This window comes from Rattus norvegicus, chromosome 10, assembly GCF_021556685.1.
Source record: "Rattus norvegicus strain SHRSP/BbbUtx chromosome 10, alternate assembly SHRSP_T2T, whole genome shotgun sequence".
Lineage (NCBI taxonomy): Eukaryota > Metazoa > Chordata > Mammalia > Rodentia > Muridae > Rattus > Rattus norvegicus.
The window spans coordinates 19,583,963-19,608,120 of record NC_141543.1 but is presented as its reverse complement, the minus strand read 5'-3'; the positions used below and the strand labels follow the sequence as shown (position 1 = coordinate 19,608,120).

The 24,158-nt window shown below is 52.1% G+C and overlaps 1 protein-coding gene across 7 annotated transcripts in view; it reads right to left on the bottom strand.

Moving 5' to 3' along the window:
• Pkd1 (polycystin 1, transient receptor potential channel interacting) overlaps nt 1–24,158 on the bottom strand; it is a 48,320-nt gene that overhangs the window by 6,203 nt on the left and 17,959 nt on the right. For 3 of the 7 annotated variants that reach the window (XM_087569781.1, XM_087569782.1, NM_001414013.1), the window contains 31 exon segments: nt 23,985–24,154; nt 23,051–23,722; nt 22,753–22,936; nt 21,489–21,706; nt 21,114–21,229; nt 20,338–20,464; nt 19,807–20,039; nt 18,592–19,344; nt 17,380–17,511; nt 16,995–17,170; nt 16,556–16,689; nt 12,418–16,040; nt 12,090–12,239; nt 10,978–11,121; nt 10,611–10,890; nt 10,328–10,541; nt 10,099–10,258; nt 9,663–9,815; nt 8,756–8,900; nt 8,047–8,667; nt 7,597–7,753; nt 7,160–7,412; nt 6,845–7,040; nt 3,720–3,890; nt 3,501–3,644; nt 3,183–3,393; nt 2,969–3,095; nt 2,256–2,369; nt 2,099–2,148; nt 1,712–1,896; nt 1,525–1,618 (listed from right to left, as the gene is read on the bottom strand). In XM_087569781.1, the coding sequence (XP_087425907.1) occupies nt 1,525–1,618; nt 1,712–1,896; nt 2,099–2,148; nt 2,256–2,369; nt 2,969–3,095; nt 3,183–3,393; nt 3,501–3,644; nt 3,720–3,890; nt 6,845–7,040; nt 7,160–7,412; nt 7,597–7,753; nt 8,047–8,667; nt 8,756–8,900; nt 9,663–9,815; nt 10,099–10,258; nt 10,328–10,541; nt 10,611–10,890; nt 10,978–11,121; nt 12,090–12,239; nt 12,418–16,040; nt 16,556–16,689; nt 16,995–17,170; nt 17,380–17,511; nt 18,592–19,344; nt 19,807–20,039; nt 20,338–20,464; nt 21,114–21,229; nt 21,489–21,706; nt 22,753–22,936; nt 23,051–23,722; nt 23,985–24,154 (10,107 nt within the window). 7 annotated transcript variants of the gene reach the window in all.

Below are 24,158 nucleotides of genomic sequence, written 5' to 3'. Positions count from 1 at the left end.
CTACTTCTTACTACTCTTGCTGTGGCTGTCTACAGAGGAACTGCAGAGACAAAGACTGTTACGATGCACAGCACAGAGCACCAGGTTCTCATCAGACTCAGTCAGCTGCAGGAGCAAGCTGTGCCCGTCGGTGTTCAGTCAGTCACCAGGTACAGAGCCACTCTCAACCGAATGCCAAAGTCCTGGGGAATGCTGGCTAGCACTGCCCGCCATCCCAACTGTGAGGCTGAGATGGGGACAACTGGAGGTTGCCAGGAGACTGACTGTCCTTATAAGCACAGAACGCAAGGTAATGTGTGGTACAGCAAGAACATGAGGGAGCCACAAAAACAGGGTCAGAGAACTAGAGTTTGTCCAGAGCCCAGAGAGCAGGTCCTACAACGATCCAGGCAGAAGAGGTCATGAGATGGAAGGTACAGCTGGGAACACACGAGTCCCTGCATTTGGAAAGAAGCTCAGAGAATTTGTTAAAGAATGATGGCAAAGAGAGCCACAAAGTACAGACTCTTGTCTCAGTCACCTAGTAGGAATAGAATACCTCTGGGGGACTCAGCTCTGGGTTGACCCTGAGGAGCACAGATGTAGAAGCTTCAGGTAGGGAGCTGGGAGCCATGAGCAGTGATTCCCTAGGTCACTAGTTTCTCCAGGCCATGGTCAAGTCATTCAGAGGAGTCTCCCTCTCTACATTCTGGTACAGTTCATACATCACTAATTTCTGGTGTCTGAAATTAGGAAGCTGGAGAGATGCTTCAGTGGTTATGAGTACTGGCTGCTCTTCAGAGGTCCTGAGTTCAAATCCTAGCAGCCACAGGGTGGCTCACAACCATCTGTAATGGGATCTGATGCCCTCTTCTGGTGTGTCTGAAGACAGCTACAGTGTATGCACATACATAAAATAAATAAATAAATCTTAAAAGAAAAGAAAAAAGAAAGAAATTTAGAATGAGCCAGGTGGTGGCAGTGCATGTCTTTAATCCCAGCACTCAGGAGACAGAGGCTGGTAGACCTGTGTAAGTTCCAGGCCAGCCTGATCTACAGGGTGAGTTCCAGAACAGTTAGGTCTACACAAAGAAACACTGTTTCGAAAAACAAAAACAAACAAAAATTTTAAACAAAAATATAGATGTTGAAATAGATACAGATGAGAAAAAGAATGTATAATGCTATGTGAATTCTTGTCACTGAATCAAGAAAACCAAGAAACTTGTTAATTCTTAAGCACTCAAATAATCATAAGTGAAAATGAATGTTTCCATGATTTCTCAATTTTGACTCCAAAATCAAAGTTCCTTTACAGATGTGCAGTAAGACCTTGCCTCAAAATACAAACCAAAATATCTTCCCAGACCAAGCCCCTGAGGCGTGTGCTGGTCACCTCACCGTTTCTCAAATACCCCATGCCTGCAGCCAAACAACACAGGCACAGTCCAGCAGTCAGGGCCTCACCTTCCCGAGGCAGGCATAGGTCTCACCTCACAGCTGCACCAAACACCCTACCTCCTTCCAACCATGCCAGCCACTCACAGGCTAGTAAGCAGGTCTCTCTCTATGAGGGCATCCTGGGTAGGGTCCGGGTTGTTGGCCCCATCAGCCAGTACCTGATGGATCAGGTCTTCGTCTAGAGAAAACAAATCATGTTGAAGTGGCATGGCACTTGGTACCTTGAATTCCCCTAGAGCTTGGAAGCCATTCCTTCCCACCTCTGACTCACCTGAGGCTGACAAGTATTTGGCAGGCAAGGAAGGGCTAACCAGAGAGGCACCATCTTCCTCTGAGCCCAACATGCAGCCAGGCCTGCCCTGGGCCAATCGCTGCAGTGTGCTGCTCATAACAGATGGGTCACTGAGCAGGTCTGGCCAACTAAGGGTGCCCTCACTGGACGGCCAGCACACCAGGCTGTGGGCAACACAGACATAGTTACATGTACCTGACCCAAGTCTAGTTATACAAGCACAAGGAGCATCACACACAAGACACTCCAGTGATGGTACCCAGAGACTGCCAAAACAGGAAGAGGACACACACCCTACACCCTACCATGGCCTGCCAGGCAATGCTGACTTAGGCCAAAGCTCATAGCTTCTTCAGGCAGTCTCACCTTTTAGCATCTTCCAGAAACAAGTCATTCTTCACTTGCCCAGAAAAGGCCTGCTTGGAAGGAAAAAGCAGGTTAGTGTGGTCTGCAGCAGCAGAGATGACAGCCCAACCAGTCCTAACCAGCTCAGCCTGCCCTGAGTCCCTGGGGGAGCCTTCACCTCTGTGAGGCCAGAGAGTGTGAGGAGGGAGCTGTCTAGCACAGATGGGTCCAGGTAGCTGTCAACATCTAGGGCCTGCTGCCCTGTGGGTGTGGGGTTTTGGTCCCCAGACACCTGTGTGGAAAGAACAGTGATGTCAGTCTTCAATGGCTGCTAGAACTGGGCAGGAAGCCACTGGCCTGGCTTGTCTTTGTGACGATTCTCAATGACTGACTTGGGCTCTTTACTTGCGGTAGAGATCCTTGAAGGTTTTGTTTTTTGGATCAAAAAACAAAAACAAAAACAAAACAAGGTTTCTCTGTAGCCCTGGGTGTCCTGGAGCTTGCTCTATAGACCAGGCTGGCCTTGAACTCAAAGATCCACCTGCCTCTGGGATTATAGGTGTGTTGTGTGGCCACCTTGAGTTCTTTTTGAAGTGACTTTGGCAGTTTGTGTCTTTCTAGCAATCAACTGCTTCTTCTATACTCCCTGGTGTATGGCTGCTCATGGGATTTGCTTCTAGCCCCGTCCTTCTCTGGAGGGACCAAGATGCATCCTCTAGTTCACACTTTGGTAATTTGAATCTCTTCCCTTTAGTCGATCAGCTGATGGCTGATCAGTTCTGTCTAGCCTTTCAAAGAAATCATTTTGGTTTCTGGACTTGCTTCTCTGGCTGCCACCAACAACACAAAGCACAGGTGACCTCAGAGTGCTGAGGCCCTGACTCAGCCCACCTTACTCCGGGACATCCGGAAGAGGAACAGGACAGCCAGGTAGACAGGGTAGACTACAACACTGGACACAAGGCCAATGGCAACTGTGTCAACACTTGGTGACATCAGACTGGACACGGGCCCCATGCTGAGGTGAGAGAGAAAAGAATGAATGAGTTAGAGAGAAGAGTAGGAGGACGTCAGCCAGGGGACCACCAAACCTCACAAGACCTACCTGTAGGTGGTATCTCCCACAACTCCATACCACACAGCATTGGCAGCCAGGAAGAGGCAGAGGAGGAGGACACAGCAGGTAACCCTCTGGACTCTAGTAAAGCGGCTACGAGGTGGCCTGTCCCATATGGAGAGCCAGATGTGCTTGTCAAAGAAGCCTCTCTGGAGTTCAGCCACCAGGAGCCGCTGAAACTGCCACAAGGCAGCTTCATCTGGGAAGATTTAGGAGGGTTACAGCAGGGAAGCAGTGAACCGCCCGTCACTGTGTCACTGTCATGCCCCTCCGCCCTGTCTCCGCCCCAGCAGGTGGTGGCCTTACTTGCTGCAAGCACCTCCTTCTCCACGAGGCCCCCGTTGGCCTCAGTCTCCACAGACAGCCAGTCATTGACCAAAAAGAAGGTGCTGCGGGCGCTCTGCAGATCCCGGACGATGATGTGCTGCAGGAACCAGGCAGGGCTGAGTCCTGTGGAGAAAAGCACCTCAGTGAGGACTGAAGCAGGCTGGGGGATGCAGGGGTGGCACCAGATGTCACCCAGACCTTTGTTGTCATGCCACACTCGGATCTTCCAAACGCTGCCCAGGCTCTGCGGGGTGGCAATCTGGAAGATGTCCAGGCTGTTTCGATGAAAGGCTCTATCCCCATCTAAGTGTCGGTGACCACTACGGTTGTCCTCTCCGTACAACATGATGCCGACGTGAGCCGTGGTACCTAAAAAGCAGAGAACTCTGGTGTGCTACTCATTCTATACAAAACGTGTATGGCTCATCCTGTTTGCCAAGAAAACAGGCAGCCCTTAGCTTTAAACAGGTTTAAAAATTTTTACTTTTATAGTAATGCAGATTGAACCCAAGGCTCTGTACTACAGGCAATGCCTTTTCTCAGAGGTCCATCCCTAGCTATTTTAAAAACATTTTATTTAAATACAGAATTTGACTAAGTTGCCCAAACAAGCCTGAATTTGTGATCCCTCTGCCTCAGCCTCCCAAGTAGCTGGGATTACAGGTCTACACCACCAGGTCCAGCATGCATAGTTCAAATAGACACAAATCTCAATTTCCTAAATTTGTTAACAAACACCAAACACACAGCAGCATGGCTTCCAGCAGCCAGGACTATAGACCTTGGCAGTCTATCAAGTGATAGGATACACATCATAGCAGTAACCAGGCCTTCTCACACTTCAGTCACACAGACTCCCGCTAGGGAGTCTCCTTTTCTCTACAGATGAACCCAACTTTTAACCCTGGGCACTCAGAAGAGAAAACCAGTAGCAACAATGAAGCATGGCATGCCAAAGAAATAAGCTGGCAGGGTTGGGGTGCCCAGGGCACAGTGGTTCAGCAGCAGGAAGTCCTGAGTCCAGCTCAAGCGCGTGCGCGCACGCGCGCGCGCACACACACACACACACACACACACACACACACACACACACACACACGCCATGAGTGAAAATGCAACACAGGAAATAAAATTAGAATAAAAAATAAACAAAGTTGTTGGAGTAAAAGCTCTTGCATTGGACTTTATCAGAAAAGAGACTTTCCAAGTAAACAATGGAAGTTGTCAAGAGTGGTGTTTCAGTAAAAGGTTGTTGAAGCTTCCCGAAGAGCTCTCAGGGACAAATCATCTCATTCACAGCAAACAGAAAATGTTGAAAGTCAATCTGGACTTGAACTGTGTCACTTGACAGAGCCTACTCTTTGCCTCCGAAGTCACTGCAGAAGCTGCACTCACAATATTTGAAGATTCCAAAAGCAAGCCAGGTGCCTTCTCTTCCAGGGTGTGTCTGTGTCTGTGTCTTTGGAATAGGGCCTCACTATGAAGCCCAACCTTGTGAACTTTCCCCCTAAGACAGGTCTCTGTATCCCTGGCTGTCCCAGAACTTGCTCTGCAGACCAGGCAGCCTCAAACTCAGAGATCCACCTGCTTCTGTGTCCCAAGTGCTGGGATTGAAGTGCACCACCACTGTCCAGCCAGGAGTGTGAATTGTAAGTGAAATAATGGGGAAATATTAATATCCTTAATACCTTTGATTCAAAACAAAACCAAACAACTTATACACAAAAATCCAGGGCCGGCCCATTCATCATCAGAGCGGCTTCCCCAGCAGCTGACGGGAGCAGACACAGAGACCCACAGCCAGACATTAGGCAGAGCTCAGGAAACCCTGAGGAGGAAGAGGAGGGGGAGGAAGGACCCCTTTCCTCCCACTAGGATGTCACACCCAGCCATGATATGAGGTGTGCCTTGTCCTACTATATCTTATACCATGTTCAGCTGATATGCTTGGCAGGCTTGCTTTTTTCTGACAGGAAATGGAGGAACAGTGGATGTGAGGGAGAGGGTAGGTGGAGGGATAACTGGGAGGAGTGGAGGAGTGGAGGGAAGGGAGGCTGCAGTCCGGATGTATTGTACAAGAGAAAAAAAAAGCAAAACTCCACTTATTTTGGGAGGCATTTGTGTCTCGGCTTACTTATGGCGGTCAGAGGGTAACTTGCAGGATGGTTCTTTCCATCATGTGGATTCCCAGAAAGTGAGCCCAGTTTTGGTGAAAGCGCCTTTACAATGCATTTCTTTCAGTCTACCCAAACAGTGAGCTTTTACTTAGCATTATTTTTTAAACTTTTTTTCCAAAATTTTGAGGCAGGATCTTACTGTTTAACTCTGGCTGGACTGAAACTTGCTATATAATCAGGCTGGTCTCAAATTTATAGAGTCCCATCTGCCTCTGTCTCCTGTCTGCTGGGATTAAAGGCATGTGGCACCATACCCAGCTAAATACCTTGATTTGAATTTTTTGTTTTGTTTGTTTTTGAGACAGGGTTTCTATGTAGCCCTGGCTATCCTGGAACTCACTCTGTAGACCAGGCTGACCTCGAACTCAGAGATCCTCCTGCCTCTGCCTCCTGAGTGCTGAGTTTAAAGGGGTGTGCCACCACTGGCAGCTAGCACCTTGGGTGTTTTGTTTTGTTTTGTTACTGCATTTTACTTCACTTGTACAAACTACAGTGCACATGTGAAGGTCAGAGAATTAACCATAGGGTCTGTTCTCTTTTGTCAGCTTATGGAGCCTAGGAATCAAACTCGGGTTGCCAGGTTTGATGGCGAGTGCCTTCGCCTGCTGAGCCATCTCTGCAGCCCCACAGTGAGCGCTAGTGTTAATAATGAGCATCAGCTGGCACGGACTTAATCGCAGCACTCACTCCAACCCACAGCAGAGACCTGTGAGGCCAGCCGGTCTGCACAGGGAGCCCACCCCCGCCCAGCCATAGAGAGGAGACATGCAGGCAGGGCTGCAGCTGCAGCAGTGCGGGCTGAACTCGTGTGCGGCTGCTCTGCAGCATGAGGAGCACTTACGTGGCTTCTGGACCTGCTGTCTTTCCAGGAAAGACAGATGAATGTAAGTTCCTTCGCATTTGTGAGTGCTGTGGATGAAGCCCAGGGCCTTGCACATCCTAGGTCACTGTTCTGTCACTGAGCTATACCCACAATTTGTATTTGTTGTTTTCTCATCTCTAAGATTTGTCCTTATTTACTTGAGTACTGAGCACTTGTTTTGTGACACCAGTCTCCATAATCATGACAGGGTCCAGGATCAAGGCTGGAGGGTCTAGACCAGGGTTGACTCCATGTCCCCATGCAACCACCACCCCTCTCCTTACCTGAACCTCGGCTCCAGCCGGTCTTAACAAGTATTTCATATTTGAAGCGGCCCCCCTTCCCACAGAATGGGATGACACGGACCCGGCTAACATCCAGCTGGTCTAGCTTGCGCAGGATCATAGCCATGATCACATAGGTCACCAGGCATATGACACACGTCAGGAGGACAATGTAGTTAATGCTTACAGATGGTTCCTGGGAAGAGAGAGTCATCAGGTACAGGTTGCTTCAGCTCATGCTCCTCTGGTTTCTAAGGATAGAATCAGGAGACCCTCTCAATATGAAAAGGATCCAGGAGCAGGGGCATTACTCACAGGGAAGATGAACTGGACATGGCTGGGAGGCACAAAAAGGCTGGCACCAAAGGCAGTGAGGTGTCGAGTGAGGCAGACAGCCTGGCTGGGTGAGGTCTCCTCCAGGGGCACAATGCCCTCGGTTCTCCACATCATAGCCTCCTCGCTGAAGTACTGGCACAGGGATGTATAGAGGCCCACAGACACCTCCAGTGCAGACCAGTGGAAGTGGCTGGTCAGGTTCAGGTAGTAACTCCTGCCCAAGGTCCCTGTGCTGTAAGGGACAGGGCAGTGTCACAGCCAGACTGATTGCCAGATGCCATGGCCAGCCTTCCCGTTGCCCTGGTTCCATAAGGTCCACACACCCGGGGCTAATGTGGGCCAAGTCGCATTCACCCTCTGCCACCTCCTTGCACTCTCCCCCGCCCATTGCTGTGGTTCTGGTGGGAGGCACTCACCCTGGGGCAATGAAGAAGGTGTAGGGCCTGTGATCAGCTCCCTCCAGCACCTCCAGGCTGATCCTCCTACTAGCCGAGCAGTTGTACTCGTTGGGCTGGGACACTGAGTGCAAGTACACAGCCAAATAGGGCTCACGCTCCTCAGACAGATAGCGCGCTGGAGGCAATATACACAGTATCAGACAGCCACCAAATTACCCTGAGGATACCCCACGAGTGGTTGCCGTGGGGCTTAAGGGCCAGCTAGGCAGAGGACTACAGGAAATTCCGCGTGGAAGTCACACATGCTTCTCTGTGGCACAGGCATGTGGGATTCATGGAAAGGAAACTGAGTATTAGCTGAACCCCAGGACCAGTGACTGCAAACTGAATGCTGCCTGCACAGATACCCCTCCCCAGGACAAGGACGAAGAAAGGCAGGCAGGTCATGTGCCCACCCCTTACACTCACCGTTAAGCACTGTGTAAGTGATCCTGAGGTGCAGCCCAGCTTGAGGGTTGCTGTTGTCTGCAGTGACCACAGCACTGACTGAGGCCCGGGGCTGTACAATGGTAGAGCCCACAGGACTGTGGGAACTCTGGGCAGCCTGGTCTGAGTTGTTTGGCACCTTCACTGTGATGGCGCGCTCTGCAGCCAACTGCTCAATAGGGATCTGTGTGCCAGTCTGCGTCTGGAATGCCATAGATGCCACTTTGGTGGAGACAGTGTAGTTGCTGATGTAGCCAAAGGGAAAGGGGTTAGAGTCCACAAGGAGGATGAGCTGTACCACATCACTGAGGTCTGACAGGGCCCCGCTGAAGGCTTCGGGGATGGAGAAGTGGCAGCTGGGCCCCCAGGCTTTGCCATAGCACAGAAGGCTGAGTGGGTCTGCGCGCTTGCCCAGGGCCACAATCTCCTCGCCCGCAAGAGTCAGAGGCTCCTCATTGAGCACTCGGGAACGCATGAGGATACACATGAGGGCCGATGAGAGGTTGTAGGCCTTGGATGCCACCATCAGGGAGGGTGGCTCTGCCCCCAGCTCCAAGGGCTGTGGGCCCTGCATGTCCAAGCTGGCCAGATGGATGAGGTCACCTAGGACAGGCAAAGGAAGTAAGGATGTTAAGAAGAGGTGGTAAGAGCTGGAGGGGAGGTCAGGAGGGAGGAGGGGCAGCTCGTGCACCTGTGATATTGAGAATGCTGTCAGCAATGGTGGTGGGTGTCAAGGTGCCCTCAGTGGTTTCAGCTTGCAGGATACGCATCATGCCCTCCAGCTTCTGCAGCATCTTCTTTAGGCATGAGCGGCACATGAGCTCCCTGCTGGACACCTGCAAGGAAGATCAGCACAGCATCTAGATCCATCCACAGGGTGCAGACTCATGACATCCATGGGTTCCACCCCCACATAACTGAATGACTCTGCCCCATCATAGTGGCTGAGATTCAAGGCAGCTTCCTGCCTCTAATCCTGCACTGAGCATCTGCCTGGGTGGAAATCTTCTAGGCTTTTCCTGCTAAGACTTCTATGGTTCCTCCCAACTCCAAGATGAAGCCAAGTTCTTCCTGTGGCCTATATACTGCTCATCCCAACTATCTGTTCCATAGCTAAGTCAAGGCAGATGTCAAGGGCCTGGATAAGCTCATATCTAGATCTACTCAAAGGTACAGAAAGCCACATGCTGACAGTGACCTCTACGCAGAGCTCTCTCAATCTTTGTCCTCTGAGGACTTGACTGTTGTCATGGCCCCTGCCTTTCCCATCAGATATGGCCCACTTGGCTCACAAATCTACAGCTTGGAAAATTTATACCTCATAGGTTAGTAAGGCCATGTCAGGTAAACCTAGTTAAGTGGGGCATGACGACAGGCCTAATGAGAAGGCACACATGCCTGGACTACCTTTTCTATCAGGGGATACCCTAAAGTTATCAGGAGAGCATGTGAGCTCATACCGGAAGACAGCAGTGAGGATGCAGAAAACTGGCACAGGCTAGGAAGAACACCTAGTCTCGGAGCCCTTACACTGCACGTACGTGTACTCATGCACACAGGGCTGCACATGGTATAGAGGGCTGCATTATCGGTCTTACCATGCACTGGGCTAATGCAGCAGTGATCTGCTGGATGTCATCCACAGTGTTGACCCGCAGGGAGATCAGAGTCTCTGTGATGTTCTTACGCATTTGGGCTCGCAGCTGCTGCTCAAGGTTGGGCTCTGACACCATATCTGGGGCCTGCTCATACTGGAGGAGGCAGGGAACATAGGAGAACCATGAGAGGAAGGCAGGCCTCCCTGTAATATCTGGGAATCTAGAGTATAGTTATGAGGTGTGAGCAAGGATTTAAAGACCACAGTCAGGGGTTTCAGGACATGAGTTCTGTGGGTAAGGTGACCTTAGTAAGGGCCCAGTATGTAGTAGCGACTGAAGATAGGACTTGGCATTCCAAACCATTAGGCAACTTTACTGGTTTGAACCCAATTATGGAGCACGTGTGTGGGATCCTTTCCAGCCTGCACGCACTGACCTCGTTGAGCACAGTAATGAGAGCTAAAGAGTACTCGATGACGTGCTGAGGGTCAGCCTGCCTCAGGAGCCCAGGCAGCACACTGGCAGTCAGGCTGTGCAGCCAAGGTATGAGATCTGCAGGATTTCCACTGGGTTCTGGTAGGACAATGGTCAGAGACCTGGAGAGTGGAAGTAGACGGTAAGCAGTTGGTGGTCCACTTGTGTTCCCTCCCCAGGGTTCAGCTCACCTGTTGAGTGCAACAACCGAAGCACCCAGCTGGTCTTCCACAACCACAGTCAGGCTCACCACAAAAAGGGGCTGGAATCCAGGAGGCAAGACAGCCCCATAGGTGGAGAGACTACCCTTATAGATGCAGAAATCCTCGCAGTAGTTCTGATGACAGCGTTTCAGCCGCAGGGCATATACCAGTGGGGCTCCCCCATCTTCTGCGTCACGCCAGCCTATGGACAACAGCATCAGTACAGAGTCCAGGCCCATAGCAACAGCATCTCCAGGTAATCCACACTCACCTGTGCATTCGAAGTGAACCTTAGTGGTGAGGCCACGCACAGATTCCAATGGGAATAGGCGGCAGGAGCCTCCAAGTGGGGGGCGATTGGGCAAGAGGCGGATTGAGGCACAGCCCTCTTCTTCCCCCGAGTGGCCCAGCACAGTGAGTGTGAAGATGTAGCCCTCCCCATCATGCAGTGCACCCGGCCGCACTACCAGATGCATGCCGGTGCTGCCCGTGGATGTTGTATTCTCATTCAGCATCAGAGTCTTGTTGCTGAAGGTGCGAGCTGCCCAGCGCTGCATGGTGGAAGCATGGAGGGCACGGTGAGCGTGGTGTTCTGGATGCCTTCCCAGGACACTTGCCATCTAACAATGGCTACTCACCCCTTGCTTGGAGCCACTGCTGCAGTTGTGGCAGTGACCCTCCAAGTACACATAGGAACTGCGGCTCACTTCATACACTGCTTGTGCCTTGCAGGACACACACTCAAGGGACACAATGGGTACCCGCCCACTTCGGATCAGCACCTGGAAGGGACAAGCCTGTCATAGGAGGCTCCATACTCTGTGGAAGCTTCCTGGACCAGGTCACTTGGGTTTGGCCCAAATTCTAGGTTGTACCTCTGGGCTGGAGTGAGGTAAGTGAGCTAACAAGCAAAATGCAGAAACGCAAGTGAGTGCATCAGTCCAGGGCCTCGCTGGCCTGGCAGTAGTAGACGCATGGGCACCCACCAACAGAGACAAAACATCCAGGAAGTGAAGGTTAGTTATTTTTTGCATAGCTCTGTTCCAGAGATAGTAGTTGACCTGAGTGAGGCCTAGAATAGCTCAGGCAGGCAGGACTTACTGAGGGTCTTCTTCCTCAGAAGACTTTACTAGGTAGGTGGCTGAGAAGGCTTAGTGCTGGGGAAGGAAAGACAATCCCCTTCCGAGGCATTAGAATTGCCCAGTACCCCCACACACACTGGCAGGACTCATCAGCCTATAACATGGGACGTCCAGGGAAGAAGTTTGAAAGCATGAACTGGCTCACTGCCCCCAGAAGCAAGGCCAAGTTATGTGGACAGTTGGTGCTGCCTAGGTAGGCAAGGGTCTTACTTTCTCACTACTTGCCTTTCATGCTGGTAGCATAAAGTTCATTTTTTACAAACCAGGGTGCTTGTATGACTTAAGATTTTGTTTTGGTTTTTAGATACAGGTTATCATTGTGTTGGTGAAATCAGAACTCCCAGTCTTCCTGCCTCTGCTCTCAAAGTGCTGGGATTACATAAGTGCCACCATGTTAACCTGTCCTCTTAAATTTCACACTACTAAGCTGCTGTGTCCTGGATTTTCAGATAGAAGCAATGCTGAGTTTGATCATTTATCAAAATCAGCACTAGGTTATAGAGAACTCGCAGCCACAGGGGATACTACAGCTAGGAATGAAAAACACCAGGTTGAAACTGGTGCTGTCGTGGCATGAGGACACACTGGGAGGGTGGGGTGCAACCCACCGTCTGGTTGGTGGCTTCTTCCTTCCGGCCTGCTTTCCACACTATGAGGTTGAAGGTATATTCTACACCAGCTTCTAGGCGTTCCAGAGGGATGGTGACCACACTGCTCCCACGGGGCCCAAAGTTCAGAACACAGCCACCTGTCTCACTCTGTGACAGCAAATAAGGAAAATGAGGTACAAGATCATTAACCATCCTCAAAGCAGAACCTCGCTTAGAAAACCTCTTTTTATGCTGGGTTAAGACCCACACCAGGAATAAGGCAAGTGCTAGGCACTTAGTAGACATGAGGCAGGAGAACCCATCACCCTAAGTCCCTGTGGCTGACCTGTGTTGAAGCCACGCAGGCCCAATGGAAGTTGAGTGGTGTCTGGTCACCATCCTCCAGATTAGGGTCATAGGACTTGCTCCCATCCAGCACCAGGTCCTGTGTGTCTGACCATACCCGGTATGAGCCACCTTCAATGATGGGTACCAGACGCTCAGCAGCTACTGTCACGTTGGCCTGGATGCTCCGTGCCAATGGTGTGTCCCCAAATGAAACCACAAACACAAAGCAGTAGTGGCCCACGGGCAGTGCCAGCCGTGGCACCACCAGTTGGGGCCGGCTCACATCTACACCAGGCAGTACCATTTGAGTCATACGCCCTGGCCGTTGGCAACTGGTGGTACGATATACCTCCCATCGATACTCGGTCTGGTAGGAGACACAGTTGCGTAGATCAACATGGGCCTCCAAGTAGTTGCGCTGGGAACGCCGCATCAGCACCTGAAGAGGTAGCGCTACCTCCACTTCAGGCTCCCTGCAGGCCAGCACCTGCACAGTCACTGTGGCCTGTGCCACAAAAAAACTCACTAGGTTCGTAGCGTTCACCTCTACACGGTAGTCCCCAGGATGCAGGTAGTAGTGGTCAGTCCAGGATTCCTCTGTTTCCTGTACTGGAGTCCCATCCCCAAAGTCCCAGTGGTAGGTCACACGCCGGGGACTGGGACTTGTAGCAGCCTCAAACCTGGCTGAGCGGTTGGTAAAGCAGCGGCCACTTTGAAGTGTTACATACTGGATGATATCCTGGACTTCCACCACGAGCGTGAGGTTCACACCACCCAGTTCATTGAAGGCACGCACATGGATCTCCAGTATCCCTGCAGCCACAGGTGTGTAGGTGACATCACGGCCAGATAAAATGACCAAAGAGTCACCCTGAACCTTTTGCAAGGAGAAATACCAGGCATAGGCAACTCGGGAACCCCGCTGCACCCGAGCTGTGAAGTTCTTTTCAGTGCCTGTGGCCATGCCCGGCTCACAGCAGTTGGGTACCTGCAGTCCAACAATAGCCTCCAACACTAAGATGCGGACCTGTGCCTGGGCACGGCTCACGTGGTTCTCAGCCTGCACGCTCACCATATGGTCTCCAACCCGAAAGAAGCTGTGGGAGAAGTGGAGACTAGGGAGCACTTCAGGGATAGACCCGCCAACCTGAAGTCGGAAAGTAACAGCAGAGCCAGCTGCCAGCAAGATTTGAAAGTGGACTGGCTGCCCAGGCGCCACCACCTTGCTGCTGGCCCACAGCACTAGGTTCATGATGGGCTCCTCTACTGTGAGGTTGTACACGGCTGAGACCCAACTGACTGCATTGGAAGCATTAAGCCACAGAGAGAAGTGGCCGGCAGCAGGGAAGCGCACATCAATGTACTGGCTGTACTTACTACCACCTGGCAAGGTCCAGCACCAAGTTACATTGGTGCCTTCAGCCAGCTGACCCCAGAAGGGTACAGTGGAACCAGCTGCCACAAAGATGCTATCTGGCTCACTGGTTCTGATGCTCAGGCCACCCACAGGCGCCTGTACGGCCACTTCAATTGTGGCATTGACTGAGCCCAACTGGTTCTCGGCTGTGACTCTGACCAAGTGCAGGCCAGGTGCAGCAAAGGTATGGGTGGTGGATGGCATGGAGGTCTCCCTACTCAGCCCTTCCTCCAGGTACCAAGTGTAAACAACACCACTGCCACCAGCCAATTCAGCACCCAGGGTGAGGCTCGTGTTGACAGCAGCCGGATTGGGGGATGCAGATAGGATTAGACTCTCCACAGGCTCTACAAAGTCTATAGTACGGTTGGCTGAGGCACTGCCCAACATGTTAGTAGCTCTGAGATGGACATAGTAGGTGCTAGCTTTGAGTGCAGTGAGAGAAAAGCTCTTGCCACTGCTGATGAGGGTGGGGCCACCATCCTGCTGGGCTGTCCAGCTATAGGAGATGTTGGTGCCATCCCTAACTGCAGCCTGCAGCTGCAGTGTGTAGTTGGTAGGGAAGCAGCAGCCACCATCACCCCCCACCACCTGCAGCCCCTCGATGAGCTGCAGAACATAGATGAAGATGCTGTCCTGGGCAGAACCCACCTCATTCTCAGCTGTGACAATAATATTGAAGGTTCCCACAGAGCGGAAGGTGTAGGAAATGGTGGGGCCACCTGGAATGGGTGTGCATCTGTCACAGAGCACCCAGGAGTAATGCACATCACTGCCCACCTCCAACAAGGTACTAAAGCTCACACTGCCATTCAGAGGCACAACCGTGCGGCTGGCATTGATGGTGAGGCCCCGCACACGCTGCTTTACGGTGATGTTGAGTTGGGCCTCACTACGGCTCACCTCATTCCAGCCAGACACCCTGACAGTGAAGTCACCAGTGCTGCTGTAGATATGGGTGACCTCAGGGCCCTCGTGCTGGCTGCCATCTCCAAGTTCCCATAGGTAGGCAGCAGGGCTCCCGTTGCCCATGGCTGAGAACAGATAAGGCTGCTGCAGCTCTAACACATGGGAGCCGTTGATCCTGATGCCAGTGACTGACACGGGCTCCTGTACGTCCACAAAAGCCGAGTCATTGGTAGAGGAGATGTTGTTGGACACAGTGACTATCACCAAGTAGGAGCCTGGTTCTCGGTAGATAAATGTCACTTCAGAGCCCCCAGTCTGGGTGTGGATACTGTCTTCAGTGCCAAAGTCCCAGGTATATCGGTACGGGAATGGGGGCCAAGGATAGGCAACTAGCCAGGCTTCATCCCCCAGCTTCACAACCTGCCTCTCAGGCTGCAGGGTGACGTTACATATCTCAGGTTCCACACAGATGCTGGTAAAATAATGTGCCTTGTTCACATGACTTGACAAAACCAAGGCCAGTGGGAATATGCCACTCCGAGTGAAGTTATGTGTCACTGATGGATGCCCATGGACAGTCACATTGGAGGAGCCATCCCCAAAAGTCCAATCAAAGAGGTAATGGGCAGGGTCCCCAGTGACATGAGCCATGATCTGGGCACTGGGCTGTGTGGGGATGCAGGTCGAGGGCTCTATGCGTAACACCTCCAGGACAAACACTTGCACATGCAGGCTCTGGGACAAGTGGCCAGCAGGGCTGGTTGCTCCTACTGTCACTGTGAAGTTCTGGGCCCGCAGGTATACATGTTCTACTGTAGCCTCAGGGCCTGTGAATACTGTGCCATCTCCCATGTCAAATGTCCATGTAATGTTGTCACCTGACTCCACAGAAGCATTGACTACCATGGGGGCTCCCTGCTCCACAGATTGGTTCAAATACACAGTCAGGCCATGTAACTCCTGGAAGACACAGATGTCTACATGTGCTGCCACACTGCTCACTGTGTTGTTAACCTCCAAGCTGATTCTGTAAGTGCCCGTCATGCTGTAGGTGTGGTTGAGTACTGGCTGGCTCTGTATTAAGACAGGTGAGCCATCCCCAAAGTCCCACGTATACAGGACACCATCAGCTGAGGGCAGGGGGTATGGGAAAAAGGTGATGGGTTGGCCGGCTAACAGGACGTTGCTGCTCATGCCAATAGTCACATTGGGAAGAACAGTGCGCACGCTCACTGGCACCTGCTGCGTCAGATTCTCATAGGTGTTGGACACAGTGACGGTCAGGTTGTACTCACCTGTGGAGACAGCCCCAGTGAGACTTCACTCACAGAACCTCTACCAAGCACCTGTTACTGCATGGAGACAGTGTTCACACCCAAGCCATGTACGGGGCAGAGCACCCAAGAGTCCATAATGAGCAAGAAAATGGATAGAACCATTTCTGAGCACAACCGCATAAGGGTGAACATGGATTCAAATGCCAGCAGAAGCAGGAGTGAGAACATGGCCTGAGTATCACATGCCAAGTAGGGAGTGGGGCTGCTACAGTGTGCAGCCTCAGGTGGCTTTACAATAATTAAACAGTGACCCCATCTTACTCTCCCCAAAAGGCTGAAAGCTGGAGACTAGAGGACCCTGTTCCTGGAAAATGTAAAGCTTCAGGGACCCTGTCAACCCCGAATCCTCGACATGTAGGTGCCCCTCCTTTACCCAACCCAGGCTGGATCAAAGTGAGAGTGAGATGGGCTGTCATACCCAAAGGTAGGCTGTCCAAGCTCAGAACTTGAAAGGCAACGGCCCCACCCCTCACCTGGGGTATTGTAAATATGCGTGGTATTGTGTTCCACCAGCACCTGGGCCACTGTGGGATCTGGGACCTGGAAGGACTCGTCGTATGGAGGCTTGAACTGGCGAAGTACCTGTTCCCCATCCCCAAAGTTCCACCTGCCAGGGCATCAGGTAGACAGTGAGCAAGCAAGATAAGCAGACAGAGCGCCCCGGTTCTAAATGAACGTCTACAATCACTTTCCTAGTTCATGGGTTCAAGGTACTACGTTGGCTCTACTATACCAAGACCTCTGGCCCTCACATTGTCCTACCCACTAGTACTCCCAATAGAGAAGGAAATTGCAGCTCTTGAGCCAGGATTCCAGGGTAAATGCTAGGGACTGAAATAAGAACCTGATGCCATCCCCAACCCAGGCCCCGTTAGATAGCCACACCCCCTCTCTAGGCCCAGAGGCACTCACAGAAAAGCCACCTCCACAGCGGAATCCACCAGCACACCACCTGTCAGTGCCAGTGTAGCATTGGGGGGTAACACAGCCGGCACTGCAGATACCCACAGCCCATGCATCTTGTTCATCCGCTCCACAGTGACATTGTAGTTCACGGTGATGTTGCTCACATGGTTAGAGGCTGTCAGCTGAGGAGACAGGCATCAGTGGGTATGGCCCAGAGGCAGCAAGGACAGACCAATGGGTGAAAGGCCTTGAGCCCCGACTCAGCAGCCTCCCCACACTCACCCACGGCTGCAGCAGGGTCCTCAGGGGCAAAGCAAAGCAGAACAGAAGGCAAAAGTGAGCACCCAGATATCCCAGGACCCCATGCCTCCCTTCACTAGTCCCTGCCTACCGAGAGTTTGAAGACAGCAGCAGTCTGGTATATTACATTGAAGACAGTGTTGTGGAAAGTCAGGGACTGTTTATCATCAATGGTCCACCGGAAGGCCACATCCGAGCCAGCCTCCACCATGGGGCTGTACCGCTAGGGAAAGGACATGACATTGGCCAAAGCTGATTTTGTCCCAACCTAAAGCTGACTCTGCTCCTGGACCCATCCCCCCTCAGACTTACTGAAGAATTTTGTGTGTGGTGTGGGATAGACAAGGGGGTCTACCAGCTGAACCCTGACTGCAAAGACACCCATGTAAAGGAAGGCAGAGAAGTACCCAGGACCATGTCGGCTCAGGAGCTTTATAGTATGGGGGCCAAGCATGGGTACTGGGAGCCAGTGTCAAGTACACCTCTCTAATCTATAGCCACGCGGTCTTCATTACACCTTGACCTCTCCCTCAATCCCTTGGTCCCATCTGTGAAGTGGACCAAGAATCAGCAACACATCAGCATCACCCCGACCAACCAGTCCTCATAAGCTTCCTTCTCTGGTGGACAATCTTTTGGGAAAACACTTGAATCTCAATGGGCCTCAGTCTCGGAGGTTGACCCAGGTCGATGCAGAGCAGGTGTATCCACAGGGGAATCCAGTTTACAACTGGACAAATCATGAGATGGACAGAAATGGCCCTTTAAATGAATGACTGCTGGTGCTAGGGTGGGCATGCCCAAGATGAGGACAATGCCATCCCCCTAGGGTACTAGAGTAGCCACCTGGATCTTGAACTTTCAGATCCCATTTCAACAGGCACATGCATCAGGGAGCTACAAACACCTCGGATGGCCCAAAAGCACATGAGGACTCATGGAGGCTCAGGGAAAGGAGGGGCAAGTGTGATGAAGTGCTTCCTAAAATCTAAAGAGTACAAAAATCTGAGTCTTTAGAACAGATGTTCTAACTGTGACCTTCAGTAACTTACAAGTTGTTAAATGGGGCTCAGGCATAGCTCACAACAATAAAACCTGTCTAGCATGAGTCCCTAGGTTCCAAACGCAGCGCCACTCAGAAGGGAGATAATCACTAGCAGGCAAGGGCTCCCCAACAGGTTCTACAGGAAAGCATGTAATAGATGCTATCATCCCTAGAAAACAGCTGAAGGGGATCCTTCCTCAGTGGGGAGGGGGCTTCCTGTTTTTACCATTTAGAGGCTGGGTTGTAGGACACACTTACCACCAGGATGCCCTGCAGCACTCGGGCCTCTGGGCTTGGCACAGCACGGAGACCACAGATGGGTTCCTCAGCAGTAACCCTCAGACTGAGGTTGGCCTGGCTGGCTCCATTTTGTGCCACAATCTCTACTGTGTGATCCCCCTCCTTGAGCCTGGGCAACACCAACACTGAGAACAGGGTGCCATTGGCCTCTTCGGTGCAATCTTGCTTGAGAAAATCCACCTCAGGAGGGCAGGCATCCTCAAAGGGAGCACTAACGTTGCCCCCAAACCAATGAGCTGTGGCAGTGGCATTAGCGCCAGAATCTACCTGAAGCACCAAGATTGAGCCATTGGTTGGCACATAGATGTGGCCATCAAGGGGAATGGGGTGAATGACTCTCAGTCCAGCTACTGGAGAGACCACACTGAAACTGCAGGACAAGTTTTGCCTGGATATGCTGTTGCCCACTGTAGCCCGGACCTCATAGTGCCCAGGATGCTGTAGTCCAGGGTTAGACCCAAGGCCCAGCAGTGGGGTAAGCTGCTCTGTGACCAAAAGTAGCTGTAGGGAGCAGACAGGGCCAGCCCAAGCTTCTTCCAGATGGACAGGCAGGTTGGTCATCCAATCTGAGGCATTGGTTGAAAGGTACAGGGCTTGGCCAGGACAGCTGGAAGCCAGGGGACAGTGTAGGAAGGTGCCTGGGCCAGCGTCATGCTGTAAGGCAACGAGATCACCAGGAAGCATAGGAACATCCTGACCATGGAGGGTGACCTATAGAAGAGGGAGGCAGTGTTGTATCACATCCCCATAATGAAGACTGGAAGGACAACTGAGACAGAATGGACAGGATACCCATATCAGGCCTCAGCACTCTGTCAATGGTGCTTCATGGAGTCCCTGCCCCAAGGCACTCATGGCTGAGATAAGCAACAGGACATTGTAATATAGAGGACATGCACAAGGAAGATATAGCAAGAGTGACTGCCACAGGTGGGAAGAACTTTCTCAGGGAATAAGGCGAGAAAGCAGGTAGCTGCTCCGAGAGAGAGTACATGTTCCCCCTCAGAAGACAGGACAGAGGCCCTGAGGAAGAGATGAGACTGAACACAGGAGCATCAGGGCAAGGCTACTGGGCATATACAAGAAGCCTGCAAGGTTGAGAGATCACAATCTTGGGTAGATAGGGGGAAGTACCCTCAAGAATAGGTCAGAGACCCACACCAGGACACATACCAAGTATTGCGTAGGAGGCCCTGCAGGCACAGAAAAAAAGAACTCCTTCCATAGTGTATAGCTGGCTCTAGGGAGTCCCAGCCTTGATGCAGACCCATTGATGCAGACATGAGAGTTACACAAAGCATCAAAAGGTACACAGACATTGGCTCCAGGACACCACAGTTCCTCAGGCACACACTTGGGGGCCGGCTCAGTACTGTTGTCAAGCTCACTGCTGCCTTCTGGGGCCACTGTGGGGAAAGGAAGAATGTCACGAGCCTGAGTCACTAGTGAGCTACTCTCAGGGATGCTCCACTTACCCTCCTTAAAACCAAACCTTGATAGGCAGTTCCCCAGTCTCCATCATCACTCCCCTGCCACTAGTGCATGCCCAAGCAGGTACCACCCAATCTATCTTTGGGACAAGGAAACAGGAATGGGCAACTCTGTAGAGCCTGTCATCACTCTACCTTGAGGCCAGAATCAGAAGGCATGATAAAATTCAGACAACCCACTAAGCCTCCAACTCTTTCCCTTTCGGAGTCCCACCTGCTTCTCTTGAGTGCCGGTACACTTGCAAACGAAGCTGGACAGGATCTTCAAGCTCCTGGGTCTCAAACTCTGCTGCAGTGAGAAAGGCTTCCCGGCTAGGACTCAGGCCAGGGAACACCATGACCTGGAGGAGATGACACAGCTCAGCTCAAAAGATCTACCCCTTGCAGTGTAAGTACAACCCTCTGAAGGCCACCTTAATCCTTGATTCATGTCACTTGGGAAGAAAAACCAAATCAAAGCCATCTGTGAACAACAGGAAGCCTAAAGCAGGAAGATCATGAGTCCAAGGCCTTCTTGGGCTATACAATAAGACTTGTGTGAAAAAAATAAAAATTTACCTGAGAAAAGGTTCTAGAGAAGCAGAGTTTTTCAGGTAACAGAACTAGATGCTTTTCATTTATGCACTCTGAGTAGTTTTCTAACTGTCAGACTGAGCACACTAATAATTTTAACAACTTGTAACAAAGCCAACTTGAAAGGTTTTGGTTTTTTTTTTGTTTTGTTTTTTTGTTTTTTTGTTTTTTTTTTTTTTTGGTTCTTTTTTTCGGAGCTGGGGATTGAACCCAGGGCCTTGCGCTTCCTAGGCAAGCGCTCTACCACTGAGCTAAATCCCCAACCCCAGGTTTTGTTTGTTTTGTTTGGTTGGGTTAGGGTGCTAAGAACTGAACCCAGATCCTAAACCATGTCCCCAGCCCCCAGCTTGATTATTAGCCACAGAGCAGTAAAGTAATGCTGCAAAAGGGGTTCTAGAACACAAAGGGCTGGCCTACCTCCACGGGCTGCAGGGGGCCCTGGAGAGTTCCCTGCTGTGCCAGTGGTTGCAGAGGTCCAGACCGGCCTCCACCAGACACTCCCAGGAGAAAGTTGTCAGCATCCCCCACAGGCCCTACGGGTGGTAAATATGCATGAGGTGCCAGGGCCAGGCAGAGGTGACCCTCAGGAAACATCCAGGTTGGAGCTAGACTTAGGGCTAAGACACCTGGCAGGACCATCTGGCCCCCTCTCATCTTGTTTCCTCTGTCTTTATTTCTTCTGGTTTAGTCCAACCCAGGCACAAGAACAAATATTCAGCAAACATTCATGGTCAATACTGAGCTGAGAAGACAAGCACAGGGAAGGGTGGCTTCTGTCACAGCAGTCCATACCTCCAGGTCGGAGCTCACAGACATAACTGTGTGGTGCTGAGCACAGGTCTGTGTTGCACTGCCCAGCAGGCCCTAGCCGCACACAGTGCTCCTCGGTGGCTGGGTGTGGCTCCCCAGGCAGCCAATTCTGGCAGCTTTCCAGGCTGAAGGCCTCACCCTGGGGATCCAGGCCTTCTTTCCCCTCCACAGATGAAAAGCCGATCCACACGTCCAAGCTCCTACAGCCAGAGTGAAGGGAGGGCCACACCATCAGGGGGCAGCTCTACTAACTCTGAGGACATACTCTTCATAAGACCCTGGTAAATGAGCCATATCCACCTCATGTTCCACGTGGTAAAACTCTACCCAGCAAGGCCTCCAAACCCAGGCTCATAGCCACATTCATCCAGAGTCATGTCTATGGAACAGCTCTCCTTGGGGACCCATCTCAGACTTGGCCAAGGATCATGGGCCACCAGACCTGAAGGGAAACTCTGAGGGCTGCAGCAGAGGACCATGGGTGCCGCATGATAGTGCTGTCAACACAGGAAGGTCCCTCCAGAGAAGAAATGTAGAGGGTCACGGCCAAGCTTAGGCACAGGTATGCACAAAGGTACATGCTCAGCTGCAGGCACAAGCCTGGACACACACCCTGGAGGGAGTCATAATGGAGCCCTGGCTCCATGTAGGGCATGCTCACCCATCAACTGGATGATTCTGCAGCAGGTCTTAACCACTCTGCACCTCTATTTCCCCTTTTCAACAACACAGGCAATGTAAAGAATGAGATTAACCACTCACAAGACAGGTATTCCACCTAGGGAGCAGTCACCAAGAGAGCTGGAGTGTAGCCTACCATCTACCCAGACACAAGAGCATTGTAGGGCCTAAGAATATGATCCCACAAGCCTGGATAGGCACAGAAGCCACTGATGGGATAGCATGTGCATTGGCAGGGGAGGGACTTAGGGTGGGGTGGGGGTGAGCAATCAACAGTGACCAAAGACTAGTCCTGTCAGCAGGACCAAGGGCCCTCCCCTACAGGGACAGGAAAGACTGGGGACCAGGACCCAGCTCCACCTGTGACACTTCCCAGGAGCAGTTAGAGAAGTTGCCCCCCACCTTTACAAACACAGAGCTGCCAGCAAAGGCCACCTTTGGGGTAGGACACAAAGGCCCAGCTGCCCTAGCTCTCCTTCTGAGCCTCTACAGGCTTCAGGGCTCTGCCCACACCCAGAATTCTGAGCAACCTCTACCCACTTTACCCTTTACAGGATACCTGTACCTGGTAACCTTGGAGACTAGGAAGTGCTGGATGGCAGGACTGTCCACCATAGCCAAAGCAGCTCCAGCCCAGGTCCGACACTGCTCCTGTGCTTGCAGCCAGGGTGCCTTCTCTGCCACCAGGCGGTAGCAGTGCCCATTACCAGGGAAGATCTCCGTGTCCGAGGGGCAGAGTGGGTGCACCACTAGGGATAGTTAGCAATGAACAAGACATCAGGGTATACCTGAGGCTCGGTGCCAGGCTCTGCCCTACCACCAGCTTACAAGAGGAAGCATGAGGGGCGAACCAGGATAGGTACCTTGAGCAGGTTCTTTATCCAAGGCCAGGATGCTATAGGTGACCTCAAGGGCTGAGCCTCCACGATGCCGTATGCCAAGGTCAAGGCTCTCATCACTGTGCACAAAGGATGGGCACACAAGCTCCAGGACAGTAGGTGCCACTTCTACTTGCACCTCTGTCTCCAGCAGAGCTGAGCCAGCCCCCAAGGTCAGCACAACCGTCACGTGATAGCCCCCAGGTAGTACATAGGAGTGGGTGGCAGCAGGGCCAGCCATGTCCACCTCAGGGGAGCCATCTCCAAAGTTCCAGCATGTCGAGCTAATGGGCAGGGGGGAATTAATATGGAAGTCTGCTGGCTGGCCAGAGGCCAGGGGTCCATGGGGCCCCACCAGGGCAGCCCCTGGAGAGGCAGGAAAGGTGTGCTGGAGCAAGGTGGGGCCCCCACAGGCAGAGTTGAAAGACAGCAAGATGCTGGAACACCAGGACGAGCAGGCTGCAGAAGTGTTAGAGGGCTGGCCTGCCCCACAGAGGCACTGATTCTGTTCTGAGAGGGCAGCAAGGCCCTCACCAGCTGAGAAGCAGAAAGCACTGCAGGCCGCAGTCTCAAGTGGTCCCTGGTGGGCAAAGAAGAAGGGCACTGCTGCCACAGCACCCGAGCTGTTGTCAGGGAGACAGGCAACATATTCCTCACCTGGGAACAGAGAGAGACACTGGTTCCAGGGACTTACTTTTTTCTGGCTGCATCATGTTCCCTCACCAACCCTCTTTAAACTCCATGTCAGAGCCACCACCCCCAAAGAGGCCTTCTAGACCCTATCTGGCCACTATTTCCCCATTTATGCTATCCCTGGGCCTCATCTGCCACCAAGTCCATGGCTCCACTCTCTGAACCCTGTCCAATAAGAAAAGGTAGCGTTATCCTTGTCCTATAGCCCCACACCCACTGCACTCACCACAGGCATTGTCCAATAAGGGGGTACTGAGGAGAGGCCGGCCGGCCAGTGGAACGGGCCCCCTGCACGTGGTTGCCTCAGACTGTACCACGTGCACCTGCTGTTCCTTTGCCCAGCGTGGCAGCCACGCCAGACCACAGTTGCACTCAAATGGGTTCCCACTCAGGTTTCTGC